The following is a 19,408-nucleotide window of genomic DNA, read 5'->3' on the forward strand; positions in this document are numbered from 1 at the left end:
GGGCGGATTAATCTACCATACCCTGTCAATCAGCGACTGCCCCGCCCCGTTACTTTCAGTAGCCCCCGGCCTGCGATCCGCACAGAATAGGGGCGTCACCCCGAGGTAGGCGGGGCTACCGGGGTGTCTGCGGGACAATGTGGGAGTGATTGTGGCTGCTGCTGCCATGGGTGGAGGGATACCAGCGGAGGGAGGGAGGTGACGCGCGAGGAGGGGGCTGAAAAGTTAGACGTGAAGAAGAAGAGGGAGAGAGAATTAGGCGGAGAGTATCGAGCAGGACTCAGTGTGGGGAGTAGGGATCAGAGTGACACGACAGGGGACTAGTGACAGCCAGGTGTGAGTGTGTGTCTGTGTGGTGACAGTGACCCCATCCTACTGCCCACCACTCACCCTAACCCTGCATCTCTTCCTTCTGGGGGGCTGTCATGTCCTCCATCCTGCCCTTCACTCCCCCAATTGTCAAGAGGCTTCTGGGCTGGAAGAAAGGGGAGCAGAATGGCCAGGAGGAGAAGTGGTGCGAGAAGGCGGTGAAGAGCTTGGTGAAGAAGCTGAAGAAGACCGGGCAGCTGGACGAGCTGGAGAAAGCCCTGGCCACCCAGAGCATCAGCACCAAGTGCATCACCATCCCCAGGTGAGGGGGGCTGGGGACACCTCTCTCTGCCACATCAGCCTCCCCTGTCACAGTGCCAGTTGGGGGCACATCCTGCTGCAGCCTGAGCGCACACTGCATGGGGCATGCTAATGTGGGCAGGGTGACAGTCCCTTGCAATTAGCTACAATATCAAATACAGTCATGTGTACTGTTCTCTAAAGTATCATCATGAGATGAGTGGGTGTAACCATAGTGGCTGGGCCGTGGTAAAGTGGATGCTCATACCTAATTAAGTTTCAGCATTAAAGGAGAACACATTTACAAATGTGTTAATCCCCATACACACTACTAGAGGATATTGTAAAAGATATCGCTCAGAAAGGGGCTTCTGAGCGATATCTTTTAAAATATAGTCTAGACTAGTATGTACACTCAATATCGTTAACGATGCTCGCTCCAGCGCACCATTAACGGCCTCTCCCATTTGGTAAACATGCAGGTTAATTTGGCTCTATAGTCAATGACCCGCATTTTCAGCCGGTACTGGTGACATCACTGAACAATAACGTTTGCTCATACACGTTTGTGTACACCCATGGCCGATATTATTATCAATATCGGTCATAGCCAGGGTCCTCTTGTGTGTAAGGGGCTTTAGTAGTACATTAAGTTGAGTGCTGGTGCAAACACTGTGCAGTGTGATTTGAGATATATATATATATATATATGTACTATACACACACATTCTATAGCACTTTATCCCCAATGAGTTCTTAAAACAATTATTTAAAACTTTTGGGGTATATTTAGTTAAGTGCGGGTGTTTAGCAGTGGAGACGTTGAACATAACAAGCTAGCAGATTCTCGCTATTAGAAGGTACTAGATAAATTATAATTAGAATCTAGTCGCTATTGGCAAAAATATACCACCTAGTATCTGTAACTACATCAAATTCTATCAACATTGCTGTCATTAATAAAGATTATTGTTAATAATAATAATAATAATGACAAGAACAGTCCTGATTAATGTAATATGGTTCATTTGATTGTTTAGCATTCTACTTTCACTCATTTAAAGCCCTCTAACCTTTATGCGCTCCCTATCAGTTACAGTGTTCACAGTTGGTCCATATAATAGGGCCAAGAGCTCACATTTAACCACAAATTGAGGCCTCCAACTTCAATTCCTGTGATGATATGCGTCATACTGCTCCCAGTTTCGCTGCATAAATGCTACCAATAGTTCCTGTTATTGTTCCACATATAGCCCACTTCTATTGTGTATTGCATCCTCTCTATATACACTTTCTTCTAGTTATTTTCGTTTACATAATCTGCCCCTCCATACATATATAGTGCACTACAAAACTATTTTTAAATTGCTCCAGTTACCCCCTGGCATGTAATGTTTGTTCACATAAGATGTCATTCATATAAGTATTGTCATCTTTTAGAACCCACCAACAAATAATTTGGGTATACGGTGTCCCAGCTTCTACACTTACATTTAATGCAGTCAGTATCTGGGGTTTTGCAGGAACGTTTGTGTGATAGATCAATTACAGTCACACATCTTCCTAGAAAGTAATTTGTTTCTGATTTTTTAAAGGTGATTGTTGCTTTGATTTCACTGATTTTGTAAACTGAATGAAGCTACTGTACATGTATTTATTTACGTGAGCAAAAAATACACAACATATGAGGATGATACATAATCTTCATGTTATACAAGTGGCCCGGGGAAGAAGGGCATGTGAGTACATGTGTAGGGGGTTGGACGGTGCTGAAAATAGTACAGTTGTAAAGCTGGAATTTAGCCATTCTATACCTTAGGTATAATCCAGTAAAAGGAATTTCCATGGTTATCTAATTCAGATGCTTTCATAGACAAATCATTATCGCCCAAATCTGCTGACATGTACACACTTGGCATCTGTGAGGAGAAGTGTATTTACAGTAACCCTGGATAATTGTGGCCTGTTTATGATTTTACTGTAATGCAAATAAAGAAATTGACAGTAGCAATGCCCATTCTTGGTGACCAGTATTAGTTTCCATTTACCACACTTATGACGGTATCCAATTAGCTGCAGTGATTTACTGTGGCTAATGGTTTCGCCGGTGGCTATCCAATTAGCCCCGATAGCTGACATTTACATTTGAAGCATAATTCTTGATAAGGAGCCCTCAGAGCCAGGATATCACATGAGTCTGGATACTTATCCTGGATACCATGTGTTATCGGCGAAGAGGGGACATTTCATTTTTCTCCTGGAAAAAAAAAAGGGGTCCTTAATTGAATAGCCTGATAATGACCATCCATCAGAAATCATCCCAGGAAAATTGCTTAAAGAATCCCCCTTTTGGACTATATTTAATTAGCCACAGGGTTTACAGTCGGGGAAAAGCTCCGGGTTTCACATGCAGAGCTATTCACTTATTTAGCATTCTCCCTGTGTCACCTCACCAAACTGCCCATCAGAGTCCCAATCTCGGGGGGAAAATTAATTAGATGGGAGATCTATTTCACATGGGATGTTGCTATGGACAACCAATCAGATATTATCTATTATCTTTTAGAAGGTATAAAATAAGAAGCAGATTCTGATTGGTTGCCCATCGCACCATCCCATGTAAAATAGAAATCCCCTCTTAGCAAATTTACCCCTCTGTATATGCATAGTATAGTACAGTATATTAATTGAATAGCCTGATAATGCTATAAAAATGGCTATAATAAAAATTGGTGGAACAGGCACAGGTCATTTATAGGAGCTAGGAATGGTATGAAAAGTTGACACAAATGTCGAGTTGGGTAAAATGTTGGAATGTTATTAATGTCAACATGTCGTACTCAATTGCTGATGTACAGTTTTTTCATATTGTACCCTAAACTAAACCCTACAAATAGCACAAATATGTATTGACATTCTAGACATATAACCATTTGTTATATCACGTCAACAAGTTGTGAATGTCGACATTATTCTTGTTGACATTATGTCCATGTAGACATTCTGACACATGACATTGGGATCCTGTCAACATTCTGACTCCCAGCACTCCTGATAGTGTGAGGATGCAGATCTTGTGCTTCAGCCTAAAGGCAGCCTTATGTGCTGGCTGGGGGTGCTTGGGACCTTATGGATTTGGAATCACCTAAGCAAACAACTGGAAAGTACCCGCATATTTTACCTTTTGTAAATATAAATATGAACATACAAAGGATATGCATAACCAAAGCTAGAGGGTTCACCACACAAACGAACCCTAAAGGGGTTGTTGTCACTTATTGGGATCTGTCTTCAACACCAAGCCAGACCACTCCTGTTCTCCCAGTGTGGTAAGGTCCAAGTCTAGTGTTCTAATGTCAGTTGCCCAGGGCAACAGCACCAAAAGAGACTTGAAGATTTGATCAAATCATGATTATGAACTATCCAATAGGATCTGTAACCCCTTCCTAGTACTGGTCCGAAACAAAACAACCAGCTGATGAGTGATATTCCCATTTCACTTCATTGTACTTCAGAGCCCCCCCCCCCCCCCCCCCCAAAGAAAAAGCTGCAAACCAACCCTCATGGCCACACATCTAAGAGGGGTACCCCCAGACAAACAAGCCCTCTGCAGCCATATTGTCCTGCAGTTAGCCATTCGAGCAACCAACCCCCCAGTCACACAACCAAGGGGGTATCCCCAGGAAAATAATCACCCCAGCCCTGTGACCACATAATTGCCCCCTTCGAAGCCGCAATGCCCGGCCTGCATAGGCCCTCTTATTGGAGAGAGGGAAGGATGGAATAGACAAGAGTCAGTGCAGGCCAAGGTCTATACAAACGATAGTATAAAACCACACTTACCTCCCCACCTAGATGGAGAAATTAACAGACCAGCACACAATAGGAATGAAGCAAAAGGTTGTATTGGTGGTTTACATGTGAGCAACAAAAAAAAAACAGTCACATAATAAAGCAGTATTCTTATTAAGTGTTGTTTTGGTACTTATGTAGTATCTGGGCTGCCGATTTTTTGATTGTATGCCTTAAGTTAAGGCATACAATCAGATGCGATGCGATGCGATATCGCATCGCATCGCATACGATGCGATGCGATGCGATGACCCGATTTTTCCATAGGATTCAATGTTAAAATGGACTGAGTCCATTTTAACATAGAATTCAATGGGAAAAAGGGGTCCTTTTCATACCCCTACTATCCAAGTGGGCATGGAGTTGGATATAAACCTGTGGCGAGCGTAGCGAGCCACCGAGCCCGAAGCGTGGCGAGCGAAGCGAGCCCCGCGAGGGGACGGTATTCTGTGTCCCCTCGCGGGGCTCGCTACGCTCGCCACGCTTCGGGCGCGGTGGCTCGCTACGCTCGCCACAGGTTTATATCCAACTCCATGCCCACTTGGATAGTAGGGGTATGAAAAGGACCCCTTTTTCCCATTGAATTCCATGTTAAAATGGACTCAGTCCATTTTAACATTGAATCCTATGGAAAAATCGGGTCCATCGCATCGCATCGCATCGCATCGCATGCGATTTGGTCGGGTGCGATGCGATGCGATGGACCCGATTTCAAAATCGGCAGCCCAGTTACTACATAAGTACCGTTGTTTTATATATATATATATACAGAAGCAAAAGCGGGTGGCACTCCAGAAATGAATACAAAAGTCAAAGGTTGTGGTGACTTTTGTATTCATTTCTGGAGTGCCACCCGCTTGTGCATCTGTGTATTGGAGTGAGTCTAACCCCCCTCTCCTGGGAGGGCACCCGGTCTGTTTTGTGCAAGCTATATGGAGTGCCGGCCACCTTCTGGACCCACTGTATATATATATATATATATATATATATATATATATATATATCATCTATATCTTTCTCTCTCTCTCTCTCTCTCTCTCTCTCTCTCTCTCTCTCTCTCTCTATATGTTGTGTCCATTTGTCTCCTAAACACTGCCAACTGTTGGCAGCCAGTTAAACTACTTCTCTTTCTCAACATTTCAGTCTTATTATAAACTGTTTTCAAGTTATATATAACTTGAAATTTTTTATAATAAGGCTGAAATGTTATTTAACCTGACCCTGGTTTAAGAGTTTTGTTACCCGAGTGCCGCACCCCCATCACTATATATACATAACCCATTTACTTTGAAAACGGGGCTAACAGCTCCGAAACGTTAGTTTTTCACTTGCTTAAAAATATACCATTTTGAAAAGACCCGTTCGAGTGCCGCTGCCTTTCTTGCACGCTATATATATATATATATATATATATATATATATATATATATAGTCCAAAAAATAAAGTGGACTGACCCGTGAAAATGGTAGGGTTTAAGAGTATTTAGCAATATCTTTCGGGCAGCAGTTTGGTCTAGTTACACATAGGCTCAGATTCTGAGTTTGTTTTGGCCGAGTTATATATATATATATAAGGCCTGATTCTGGGCAGTAATAGGGCACGCATACTCACACATTGGCCCTTTTTCAGATCTGATTGTAGTACAAATTTGTTTGTAAAATGGGCAAAACCATGTGCACTGCAGGTGGGGCAGATGTAACATGTGCAGAGAGAGTTAAATTTGGGTGGGGTGTGTTGAAACTGAAATCTAAATTGCAGTGTAAAAATAATGCATCCAGTATTTACCTTGCACAGAGACAAAATAACTCACACAAATCTAACTCTCTCTGCACATGCTACATCTGCCCCACCTGCAGCGCACTTGGTTTTGCCCATTTTCCAAACACATTTGTACTGCGATCAGTTCTGAATAAAGGCCATTGCATGGAAGGGGTAAAAAAAAGTGTGTATTCTCCCCTAAGCAGTGCTGTATGCCGCTTTTTGCTGTTTGGGCTACTCAGAATGCCAGAACGAAAATATCATGTTAAACCAACAGGAATTTAATCCTGAAAACAAACTGGAGTTGTGTACACCTTTATTTTTATGAAGCTCTCTTACACCTCATATTTCCAGAGCTAACATCCATTTGGCCTTTCCTAATATAAGCGGCTTGCCTTGCCTATATTTGCTGGCAACTTAGTTATCAAGTGCCCACTGATAGTTAAATCCATTACTTTGCAATAAGTAGCTGGGTACCGAGACCTACAAACTACCGGTAGGTTTAATATCTCCCATTGGTTGCCTATCTTTGCACATTCATAAATGCTGACCTGCCGTAAAAATGGGACCTCAATCTGTAGAAGTCTTTTATTGCCAGTAACTTGACCTGAGACGTCATCTCTGGTTGAGAAATAAGGCTGGTATTCTATCTCTTAGTCCAGCTGCACACGCTCATACTGTACTGTTGGCATTGGCTATGCAATTATCTGTTTGCTCTCAGCTCATTCACAAGTAAATCGGATATAATCTGTCATACTGTCTAACATTGTCTCCTTCAGAGCACATTCCTATGATTGTTTACATACACCAGGCATGTGTTGTTTGCGGTGTGTAGTAAGGAGCGGCTGTGTTGATAGACACAGGTATGAGCTTTGGCCATGGAGCGTAATGTTGAGGAAAAAGGAAACTTTATTGGTTAGATCGTTCACTGATTATTGTACCATGAACATTTTGTGAACTGCACAAAGGGGGTTATTCTTGTTAATTCGCAAGGCTGCGAATTCGCAGCCTTGTGTGTCCACCAAACCCTGCTTTGTGAATGGTGGCCTGCCCTCCACCCATTCTCAAGGGCGATTTCCTCAGAGGGTTTTGTGTAGATGCAAAATATTGCACCCTATGTGCGGACGCACAGGAGAGCAAAGGAACCAGAATAACCCCCAAAGTCTTTAGTGCTGTGAAGCTTTCAGGGTGCCTATTTGTGCAGGTTTCCTCGGGACAACCAGAGCAATCACATTGTACCTGTATAATAAAGAAATCATATTTGATAGTTATCATAGACTAGGTGATTCATCACGCCCTACGGGCACTACCGTCGTAAGGGGCTCCGCCCTCTTAAACTTTTACAGCATTTATTTTGTGGAAGATGTTTTGTGCAGTAGGGGTGCATGGGGAAATACTGCTGGTGCGGTGTTTACCCAGGTGGGTGTGGGGTGCTGTGGTGGCGTGGGTGGGTAAGGGTTGGGTGCGAGGGTGGTTGAATGGGTGTGGTGTTGGCGGTGTGGGGTAGGCCCGTCTTAAGGGGGGTGGGTTGGTGGGTTGCAGTTGCAGTGGTGTTGTGTGGGACTGATGGTGGTGTTGTGGGGGAGGTATGGGTGCGTGGGTTGTGCGGGTGGGTGATGGGCGGGTGCAGTGTCAGTGGGCATGATGGGGTTTGTAGTGGTTGGCATTGGGCATGCTGAGGGTTGTAGTGGTTGGCATTGGCACATTAAGGCTTGTAGTGGTTGGCAGTGGGCATGCTGGTGCGTGTAGTGGTTGGCAGTGGGCATGCTGGGGCTTGTAGTGGATGGGTTATAAGTGTAGATGTAAAGACAGAAGGTTATGGGCATAGGTAGATAAACAGACAGTGCACAATATGGGGGCATGGACAGACAGGTGGACAGATGGGAGGGGGCATATCTGTGATAACAGGAGGGGGCATAGAGGCATGGATGGATGGGAGGGGACATAAATGGATGGACGGGAGGGGGCAAGGACACAGACGGTAGGGGGCACAGATGGTCAGAAGGGAGGGGCATGGACAGGGGCACAGACAGTTGAAAAGGGGCAGAGATTGATGGACAGCAAACAAAAGTGGAAGGACAGAAGGGGGCAAATAATTGGATGGAAAAGAGAGTGTATAGACAGATGGATAGACAGGAGAGGGCATAGGCATGGCTGGACCTCCTACCTACACAGGGTGCAGGGGATGCAGCTTGTATTGGGCTTGGAGGAGAGGGTGGCCGAATGCAATTCCACTACACCATGTAAAATATGTTATTATTTATTTAGTAAAATTGTTAATTCCAAAGGACTGCTGCATTAGTGTGGGGGTGGGTTTGAGCAACACAGGGGTGCTGTGAAGAAGGGCTGCGCAGGGTTGGCTGTGGAGCTTTATGTGGGATGAGGAAAGGGGGGGGGGGCAGTCGGATGGGGGGATGCAGCAAACCAGAAGGGGATACCACAGGGAGGACGGTTGTGCATTGTACACTGACCAGCGTGGGGGGAGGAGGGGTTGTGTCACGGGCGGGGAGTGGCAGCGGGGTCTCTGGGTGTAATTTACACCAGCTGGATGTGGGGCTGAGCAGGCGGACATGCGGCACTAGGTGGGAGAAGGGGGGAGGGGATGTCGCAGGAAGTGCTGCGAGTCGGGTACAACGTGGTAAATTTTTTTGTTACCACTGGACGGTTGAGCGCGCAGACTTGCGGCGCTGAGGCAGAGAGGGGGGTGCAGCTAAGGGCGGGGGGTGCTAGCGCAGCCTCCGCACAATACTTTTTCCGCCTGCATGATGTGCGTTGATGATTGTTCTCAGGCCACTGCGGTCTGGATTCTGGCAGATGTAGTCCTGTCAGCAGTATTTGCTCTCTGTCACTCTGTGACTGTGTGTGGGCGGAGTCAAAGGCGCTGATAGGTTATTAGCCTATAACTCCTCCCAGCGTTATACACACAGTCACAGAGTGACAGATCTGGCCAAATATATGAGATACCTGAGAAAACTGCACCACCTGTGCAACCTCGCATATGAAACCCTGCCAATTCACCCAGCAGCTCCTGGGCGGCAGGATCCCATATAATACACTGTATTCAGTACTTGTACATATGATGTATCATATGTGATCCCAGTCATGGCTACAGGATCCAGCAAATCCTTGTGGCAGCCATGACGATCTCGTATTCAATCCAATGTGCATGGGACAGTGGATTTGGAGGTAAAACACAATCGCGTGAAAAAGGCCCATATCACACTAGTGGTTGGGCACCTTACTGTAAGTGCTTTCATTGCCAAACATTGACATTAGAAACAGCTTAATAAATATATTGATGTTCATTGGTATTCAGCTATCTATCAAAACTTGTAGTCCAGTTTTGATAGAGATAATAATTTTTACAATTTCCAAAAATCTATGTGTTTGGCCATAGGACAGTGAAAAATGATTAGGTTACTGTAGTTGCATATTTATCTCTAAGGCCAAGCCTGATGTATCAAGCTTCAAAAAGTGAAAAAGTGGAGCGTGATAAAAAAAACCCCCACCCAGTCAGCCCCTAACTGCCATATCACAGACTAGGGGCCAGATTCTCTAAACTTCAAAAAGTGATACAATGAAGAGTGATAAACAGCCAGCCAATCAGCTCCTGTCTGACATTTTTCAAACACAGTCTGTGACATGGCAGATAGGAGCTGATTGTCTGGCTGTTTATCACTCTCCATTTTATCACTTTTGAAGCTTAGAGAATCTAGCCCTCCGAAAAATGTAATTTATGAGCTGATTGGCTGGTTATTTATCACTCTCCATTTAATCACTTTTTGAAGCTTGATACATTTGGCCCTAACTGTTGCAACCAACTGATGAATGACCGGGTCTATGATATATTTTCCATGATCTTCATCATCAGATGCACCATTCAGAAACCATGAGGACCTCCACTTGGCCAATACCCCTTTAGAGAAATGTTCACTACAACAAAAGTTTTTTAAAACTTATATAAAATAAAATAGGATTTGGCTTTGAAAAATGCATACTGTAAAAAAAATTTTTTGGGCCTTTATTTGTGATTTATTATTATTATGTGATCATGTGTCTTCATGGTTTTGTTGGGTTTAAGCCTAGAATGGTCCAGGTATATTTCTATACCTAATTAGGCTAATTGTTTTTTTGCTGACATTGTTCACTGTACAATCTGTGTGTTTTTGTGTCTGTTGCCCGGCATTTAAAACTAATGCAGGGTACACAGCAGAACGATTTGGCCTCAATTCACCCTATTTCGATACAATCGCGACCGTTTGGATGTAAATTGGGCATGTTTTGGGCCATTTCTGAGCCGATTCTGATCCGATGCGCGTCCCTGCTGGTACTTTTGTTGTTTTTCAGATTCTATCTGCAGCAGGTAGGATTTAAAAACGACCTCTTTAACTGGGTACGGATAGGAATTGGATCATGTACAGATTGTATGCAGATTGTATGCAGATCATGTGCTTCAACAGATCGTCAATCATATCACGATCTGCTCACGATCTGCATCAATCTGGTGTGTACCTAGTATAAGGGGTCAATTTAAGATTCTAGTAAAGGTAATGTTGCCCATAGCAACCAATCAGATTCTGTTGATAATTTCTCTTTTGCATCTCAGAAAATGATAGACTCAGTGGCGTATTTATAATGGGTGCAATGTGCATTGTGCACACGGGTCACTGGCTCCCAGGGGGGGCCCACACTGCATCCATTTTTTTAATACTTACCCCTACATAGTCCTGCAATGCTGGAATCTGCAAAAAATAATCCGTGGCGCCATTTTTTCTGAGGTCCGCGCATGCGCAATAGAGTCTAAGCCCTCTAGTGCTCCGATATTATTGCCTGGCGTGGCACTACAGCCAGGAGCAAGGAGGGGGCACGAACAGTGGAGGCTGCACAACGCCCTCCTCCTCTCTTAAAGCACCTCTGGATAGACTGAATCATATTCGTTGATATGGGCAACATCACCTCTATTCATTTTTAGAAGCTTAAGTAAATTTACCCAAGTCTTATATTATACATGCTCTTAATAACAACAGTGTGTTTGTGGTCATCCTGCAGTATTGGGCGTCCTTTGCTCCTACGTGGAGAAACTTTCTCCCCTGTTTTTTGTAATAAGCTTATGCCTAATTTCCCCCACATATTACCTAACACAATAGCAGCGTCTGGTTGCATGCCTTTTCTCCAGCAAGTACATATCGGCAGAATAGATTTCCATGCCTCATGAGGATTTCGCATAACAAGTAAGAGGGCTGTACTTCTGAATGTTTAAATTCAGTATAATTGCAGTCTTGTTAAACCCCCTATCCTGTTGTATCAGGTTGCAATATAAGAGCCCCGTTTCAATTAATGATAACCATCTGTACATGTGGATTTCTGTATATGCAGATGTTATTCTCACTATGGAACCCTGGCAGTGCAGAGGGGGTGAGGAGCAGTGTTGTAGATGTGTTCCCTTTTATTGCCTCCTGCAGCTGCACTTCTACGCTCAATGAGAAAATATTCAACTCTAATGTGGAATAGTAACAGAAAAAGCGCCGCTGATTTTTGCAAATGAAAACATTGTATTTTTATTGAATGATTATCGGTCCTCGTGTAAAAGGTTGAGTGTATAATGTATGTATGTAAATGTACGGATTACATCGGTTTCGTTCCAGAACTACAAATAGAAGCAGTACTTTCGTATTTTATTTCTGCGGAAAGGCAGTCATTCCTGTAGTAACTCCCATCTCTGCTGTGCTAAGTTTGAAGGTTGGAAATTTGGTCTGTTTCCAATCCCAGGGCTCCTGACCTTCGGCAAGTTAGTTTATCGCTTCAAAATTAGACTGTAAGCTTGGTGGGAAAGCGACTAAATGCAAATTTCCATTTCCTCTGGCTGGGAATTATGAAGACCAAAATGATGTGACCTATAGGAACAACGTAATTTGAGGGGCCTAGTGAAATTCTGGAAATCACCCTAAAAAGTTAGAGGCACACAGGACATTTTGGGGGGGTTTGAGGGTGACTAGCTGCTTGTACTTTATCACTGGTGACCAGGGGAGGTTCCAGAGGGGGGGCTGCAGAGCAGTTTAAAATTCAAACAGGGGAGGTACAGAAACTGGCACCAACTGCCATTGCAAAAAGACTCACTGGACGTTGGTGTTTCTCCCCTATTTGAATTGTGAACTGTGCTGCAGCCCCTCCCCTGGGGCTGCCACTGCTGGTGACCTTTAATGTTTGGCTAGCCCATACACCTATGAATTGCCATAAACCACAGCACCTGCATAGGTATGGCAGCACAGATCAATAATAATAATGTGCCGACAGCGGAATGAGGCACTTTGCCCAAAGCATGGCGAGCAAAGTGAACTACTATATGGGCCTGATTCAGACCTGCTCGCCAGGCTACGTATGTTTGCTGCCTAGAGAACAGGTAAATGTCGCCGGGATGAATGCCCTCCCCTGCCACTCTAATATGTGAGGGGGGGTATTTGCGAACACATCGCCTTGCATGCGGCCGGATGGGAGAGAAATTATTCGATGGTTGCACACCATCAAATGATTATTTTTCCCATCGGTAAGTAAAAAAGTGAAAACTGACTTTTATTCCGTCCGCTATCCACCAAATTTGGGGCGGCCACTGATGTCATGTGAGGTCAGCTGTCCACCCCAAGCAGGCATCGCCACGTCTGTGTTCTTAGGGAAACTCCCAGCGTTTATATGGGGATGCCCGTGTCCCCATAGGGATGCCCCCTATGGGGACACGGTATACTAAATGTGGGTTGATGTGCTGAAATCTACAAACTGACACCAAAAATTGTCTATATCAACTTTTGAGGTTGACCTAGACATGGTGGACTTAATAACTATCGACCCTATTATCCACACCCATTCCAAATACCTCAAAACACCCCCCCCCCCCTCCCCCACACCAAAAAAAGAAAGTAGCACATTACAATGAACTTTCACTACTGCCTTGGCCTGCGCACTATCTGGTATGTATGGTGAACACAGTAGCAGTGATACCCAATTCACAGGTACATCACTGCACGCTGCAAGTGACTTCGCTGAATTGGTGTAATGTTTGATGAAGAAGATAATACTTTGATGGGGTACAGACATGCTTGCTCCTGTGTAATACTAGTGAATGCACCCCAAATAGCCGAGCAGGCTTGTGGTTGGTTTGAGTTTCCCCAACAGAAGCTTATTTCCATTGCTCGGGCAATAAATAGTTTTCCTCTGTAACCACAAACCATGTGACCTTGGAATCTGTGCACAGGGAGTGGTGCACACACAGCTACTTCTATGTACACTGAGCCCATTCCTCTCCCATCTGAAGACCTATAGGAGACTGTCTGAACCTAGAGCAGATATATTTAGAGACAGTCAAGCCCTGCAGATTTGGGGTGCTGGGGTACAAGTCATATACTCAGTGCTAACCATAGATGTACTTCCTCACAAAGCTCTCTGTTGGCAACTTATGTCTCTTTCACAATGCTTGCTGAAAGCTGGAATTGGTTTGTACAGTCACTCCTGGTACTACTGTGTGTGGGGCAGATCTTACCTGAAAAGAGAAATGATAGCTTTCATATACACTAAGGAAGTATTTGCATAATAATGATGCATTACTGCATTATTGCATTATTTGCCTTACTGTTATTCTGCATAAATGACCTATGTTCCAAGGAAGAGTAAGGAGTATTGTGTACTAATGCGTGACAACTAATGCTGTATAATTGGTGTGTGTGTGTGTGTGTATATATATATATATATATATATATATATACATATGCACAGTGACAGTGTGGATTTCAGGGAGATAAGTTTGGTCAGTAGACAACAAGATCCACAAGGTGAGGCATCCCCTAGCAACCAGTCAGACCCCAGCTTTACAGTGATATGTTGTATATTGTAGCACTCACTCTGCCTCAGTCCTATTGTATCTGGTTGCTGGATTAGTCCTTTTAAACCTATGAAGTCTGCCTGATGCAGGGATGGATTTGAATTAGTGTAAATGCATGCTGCATACCTCCAGCTGTAACTGCCCAGGATCTTATGGCTTATGACATACGGCATATGTTTTTGGTTTTGAATGGCCAATTTCGCAGCCGTAGTCACAAAACCCCTCACTATTAGTTTTTCACTAAACTAGTCCCAATCCTTTTGGGTTCAGTAAGATTAGGAAGGGCGCAACGTGCAGACAGCACAGAGGTGAGAGCTCCAGGCATTAATGCAATTAGTCTGAGAGGGAGGCTGGTTACAGTAATAGGCGGCACTCGCAGGTATCACATTGCTGCAGACAGTTTATTCAATCTCCACTCAAGAACAGCGGGATCTTACTCTTTCCTTCTTAACCCTTAGCTTCCCGGCAAAGACGTCTACAGCACAAAAAAAGGGCTTCTCTTTCATTGGGTTTGTGGTAGATATTTCTGGCAGTTTTCCAGGTGTTGTATAATCAGCTTCTAAGAAATAGTAATGTAAAAGTAATGCATTTGGGGCCTCTCCACATCCATTCACAGGAAAAAAATAAATAAATAATACTCATGACACGCTCTTCCTGTGGTCCTGTGGTCCTGTGGCATCTCACTACTTGCTTATATACAGTGAATGTCTATCAGCACTCTGATTGGTGGATAGCTCCAACCATCCACCAATCAGCATGCTGACAGCCATTGACTGTCTAGCTGCAGGCTGGGAAGGAGGATGAGCATGCTGCCTAGTTTATACTACCAACCCAATCTGCCCCAGCCTTAAAGGCCCCTAAAATGGGGGGGGCCTTTAGCAGCTGCCCAATGAGCGCATACATTAAGATGGCTCAGTCTGTGGGTTATGTGTACCTGCTCATTGGACTTAGATTCATCAATAAAAAATTAAGTATTCCCTTTCTTTACAGGTAAACCATATACAGTAGGACGTTATATGCTTCAAAGAAGGACACAGTGGGCCAAATGTAATAGGGTGAGAGTTTCAGAAAGTGAAAGATTTTGGGAGAGTTTTCCCATGTTTTTTAAAGCAGCAATCAATTACATGGCAAAATCAGGTTGATTTTGCCATGTAATTGATTGCTGCTTTAAAAAACATGGGAAAACTCTCCCAAAATCTCTCACTTTCTGAAACTCTCACCCTATTACATTTGGCCCAGTGTGGGAGATGTGATTACATTTTTTGCCAATAGGCAGTTGTGATTTTCAATTGTGCACTTCACCGTGAATTAATGTAGCCCATCATTGTGGCGAGGTGGTGGAAGTCTTTTGTAATACTTGAATTTTTCAATCTAGAACTAAATGTCAGAGTTACAGGGCTGATATCCTGATTGTATTATATGTGCCTGCGTAGTCTGACTCAGCTACTACGTATGACACATGCTAGGCGTGATATATTGGTGAGTGGCAGGGTCTAGCCATTGCTACAGGAACCGTGAGAATACTGGTAAGCAAAACTGTTTTATGAGCCACAGGAAAAGTTCAAAGGTGTAAGAAAAGAAATAAACACAGGAAAGCACTTAGTAGATAATAATGTACAAAGAGGTGTCAAAGGGGCACAGAGGACAGATGTGCGCGTGGCTCTCTAGTTGTGCCATGTCTTGCCATATATAGTCCTTATACAAAGTGGCGGGCAGCTATTAGGTCTCTAGTCCAACATCCAGCCAACCAGATCTGATTCCCTAAAGCTGGGTACATACTAGGCGATATATTGGCCATTCCAGTAATTGGCTAATATATTGTGAGCCTGTTGGCCAGTGTGTTACCCAGTATGTCTGTGAATGAAAGACATTTCACATTGATGGTGCAGCATACTCGATGGCCAATATACCCAAAGATATATTTGCGCATCTGGCTGTTTGTACGGTGGACCGCCGATCACCACATAATGACATCACATCTGAATGGGCAAATACAAATGCTTGCCCCCTTGGTGACCTGACCAACACATTGGCATGTGAACATTAAGTGTGTATACGGAACTGGATTGGCATGACGGTGGGCTCACTGATATATAAATATATATATATATATATATATATGAGTACACACGTATGTATGAATGTATGTGTATATGTACACACATAGCGCTATTTTCTATGTACCTAATGTTTCAAGTTGATATAGGATGTATATACTTATAATAGCGTCCTTGCTCTAGGCAAGTTAGGAGTTTCAGATAGAAGTGTACATACACCACTGATGGTGCTAGATTACCATACAGCATGGGCAGTCATTAAATCCATCAAATCGGCCATCTAGGCCACTCCTTATTCAAAAAAGGTACCAAACCAGTGTGTATGTGTGTGTGTATATGTGTGTGTGTATGTATGCACACCTTTTCATGTGCCAAAAAACTGAGACCGCTGTTTCCATTCCCAGTAAATGCACCACCACACCCCCACATTAAGTGTTATTTCACAATTGGAGTACTATCGATAGACAATTCGTTGTCATATAATTTGCAGTGAATATGGTAGTGTATCACAATTTATGTGGCTTTGAACAAGGCTTCTTAGCAGGTGTCAGAAAGATGGTTCACTCTATCTCCGAAATCAACACTAAACTTGGATTTTCTGGTGCAGCAGTTTCAAGGGTGTACCACTACTACACAAGGAAGACTTGTGTGTCACAGCACTGTGCTCATTGTAACATCTGACTGCGACATTGCCAAAGATGACACATTTACTTTGGGGTACATCTTCCACTTTGGGGTACAGGAGCCCACCGCCCACTCCGTTCCCATTGCTGACACAATGGTCTGCATAGTGCCACTCTACACAAGAAGAGCGGAAATATGCAGAGTAATCCGAGGAAGTCCAGTATTTTGGGGCTGATGGGTGATTACACGTGTATACAAAACTCCACAAGTCAATAAAACCTACATGCTAAGAAGTGACTCTGTTATTGTATGGGTTGTTTTCAGCCATACATTAGGACCCCTGATATATCTGCAAACAAAAGTGACGGTTGGGTGCCATATATTTCTAGGCTTACCACACCATCCCTTTAAACCTAGATGTTCATGGATTACACTGATTCTGTGGCTGATTAAAATCAGGGGAAAGTCAGGCTTACAGTCAGTGGCAGCCGGCTACAGAACCTGTGTAATTCACGAGTGTCCCAGTTTAATATGGTAAGCCTATATATAACCATCCTTGCGGAGCATTTGCTCTTGCTCATGTTTTACATTCACTCAGATGGTAGTGAATGGAGGAGCTTTCATGTGTTGGGTTCCACCACTGATGAATGCTTTGGACCATTATTCATACCTCCCAACTGTCACGATTACAGCGGGACAGTCCCGATTTTCGGGTCCTGCCCGCTGTCCCACCCGCGGCAGGCATTGTCCCGCTGCGGGGGGTGGCAGTTGGGAGACCCCCAAATCTAATAGAATAGACGCCATGCGCACAGCGTCTATTCTCGTATGAAAATGAGGTCACGGCTAATTAGCATAAGCCGCACCCTCATTTGCATACGCCCCGCCCCCTTTCGGACGCTGTGTCCCGATTTCACCAGACCAGAAGTTGGGAGGTATGCATTATTCCTCAGGCATGGTGTATACTCAGTGAGGGCGGCATCCCTCTACCAGAAGGCAGCCATCTGTACGCGGCACAGTACACCTGTCCCTAGCGCTCAAATTTTCCCATAGGATTCTTATGGTGTATACTCCACTGCACTTCAGAGACTTGTGCAGTCCATAACCTATGTTGCAGCTGTACTCCAATTGAAAGGAGGATATACATGTTACTAGACAAGTGTCTCCATGTATTTGGCATGTGAGTATGTGTGTATACATACATACACACCTACATATCTATAATTGGCTTGATACAAGACGGACATGGTTAGGCATAAGTTGCTTTGCTTTTAGCTGCTGCATGAATTTTCTTGTGGTCATGGCTAGGCCATCTAGCGTTTGGTACAAACTGTGTACATCTTTCAATGATTCCTATTCTATATTATGTATGTATGTATGTATGTATGTATGCTGCGTACAGCTTAACATGGCATCATAATCACACAAAGTTCCATGGGTACTGATAGATGTAGTGTAGAGCGGTGGTTCCCAAACTGGGTGTTGTAGGACTCTTGCATGGGGTGCCTCCGGTTGGTGGTCCAGGACCAATTCAAATTAATTGTGGTGAATGTGATTGGCAAAACCAGTGCTTGTGGCTGCCGAACATAAATATGTGGACAAACAGAAGCAAACTTGTCCCTCGCTACATAATTAAACCTAAAGATGATGTATGAACACTATTTATTAAAAAAAAAATTCTTAAGTTCTCAATAAGAAACTTTTAAGCTAGGGGTGCTGTGGATACAATTCTGATACTATAGAGGCGCCTTGATTCCAAAAAGTTTGGGAACCACTGGTGTAGCATAAGGACTAGGCTACCTTGGGGGCAATCTCAACGCTTATGTTTTCTTAAGGGATTCATTGCACAAAAGGAAAGTATCTGTCTATACGGTTAGCTGCAGGAGTTAGCTGGGTATATGTCAAAATATCTGCCCGTATTTTCATTTTCTTCTTTTAATTATATGGTTCCATCTGGAAAGAGGAGAATATAAGCACCCACAGCGCTTCACTAGACTACTCTACCTGTACTTTGGCATCAGAGCTCTGGCAGTCAGAAGTGAGTCTGCAGTGAACCCTGTAGTTCTGCACCTAAGCTGTTCCTTGGCCGCTTCCAATTCTTCCATTTACCTCAGAGCTTAGCAAACGTTAGCATTAACTGTGTCAGTTTTTGATTGCTAGCAATTTAAGCCTGGGACATTATACTTAATAACACTAATGACTAATGTTTGTGGGAAAAAAAAAAATCAAGAAAAGAAATTAAGAAATCCATAACACGCGGGATTGTCACATCAGGGATCCAATTAAAATTATCATTTAAAAAAAATATATTGTTTTTTTATAATGTAAACTTGTGGGTTATAGGAGAAACAAAATTAACAAGATTTAATGGACTGAGCGACCATTAATTTTAATTTATTAATTTATTAGCAGCAGTTATTTCTATGTAACAGGAGAGAAATGTTATTATTCTGCTTGAACTGCTCACTGATATAAACAGCATCACGGAGCGCTTGATTTAAATTGAAATCAGATCCTATTCCCCTTGGTTTGTTCAGTAATATCAGGTTGTATTAAACACTCTGAGCTGTGTTGTAAATATATCGTCTCTCAGCTGCACACATTCTGTGAGGTGCATTAACCCTTCACCGACGGAGCAAT

General features: G+C 43.6%; 1 protein-coding gene across 1 annotated transcript in view; it reads left to right on the forward strand.

Moving 5' to 3' along the window:
• Window positions 1-25: 25 nt before the first annotated feature.
• Window positions 26-19,408, forward strand: part of SMAD3 (SMAD family member 3) — an 83,707-nt gene continuing 64,324 nt past the window's right edge. Inside the window, exon 1 of the mRNA XM_083184366.1 lies at window positions 26-631. Within this exon, the coding sequence (XP_083040492.1) occupies window positions 426-631 (206 nt within the window). The 5' untranslated portion in view covers window positions 26-425. The remainder of the gene's footprint in view (window positions 632-19,408) is intronic.

This window comes from Crinia signifera, chromosome 4 (genome assembly GCF_055691185.1).
Source record: "Crinia signifera chromosome 4, ASM5569118v1, whole genome shotgun sequence".
NCBI classification, from domain to species: Eukaryota; Metazoa; Chordata; class Amphibia; order Anura; family Myobatrachidae; genus Crinia; species Crinia signifera.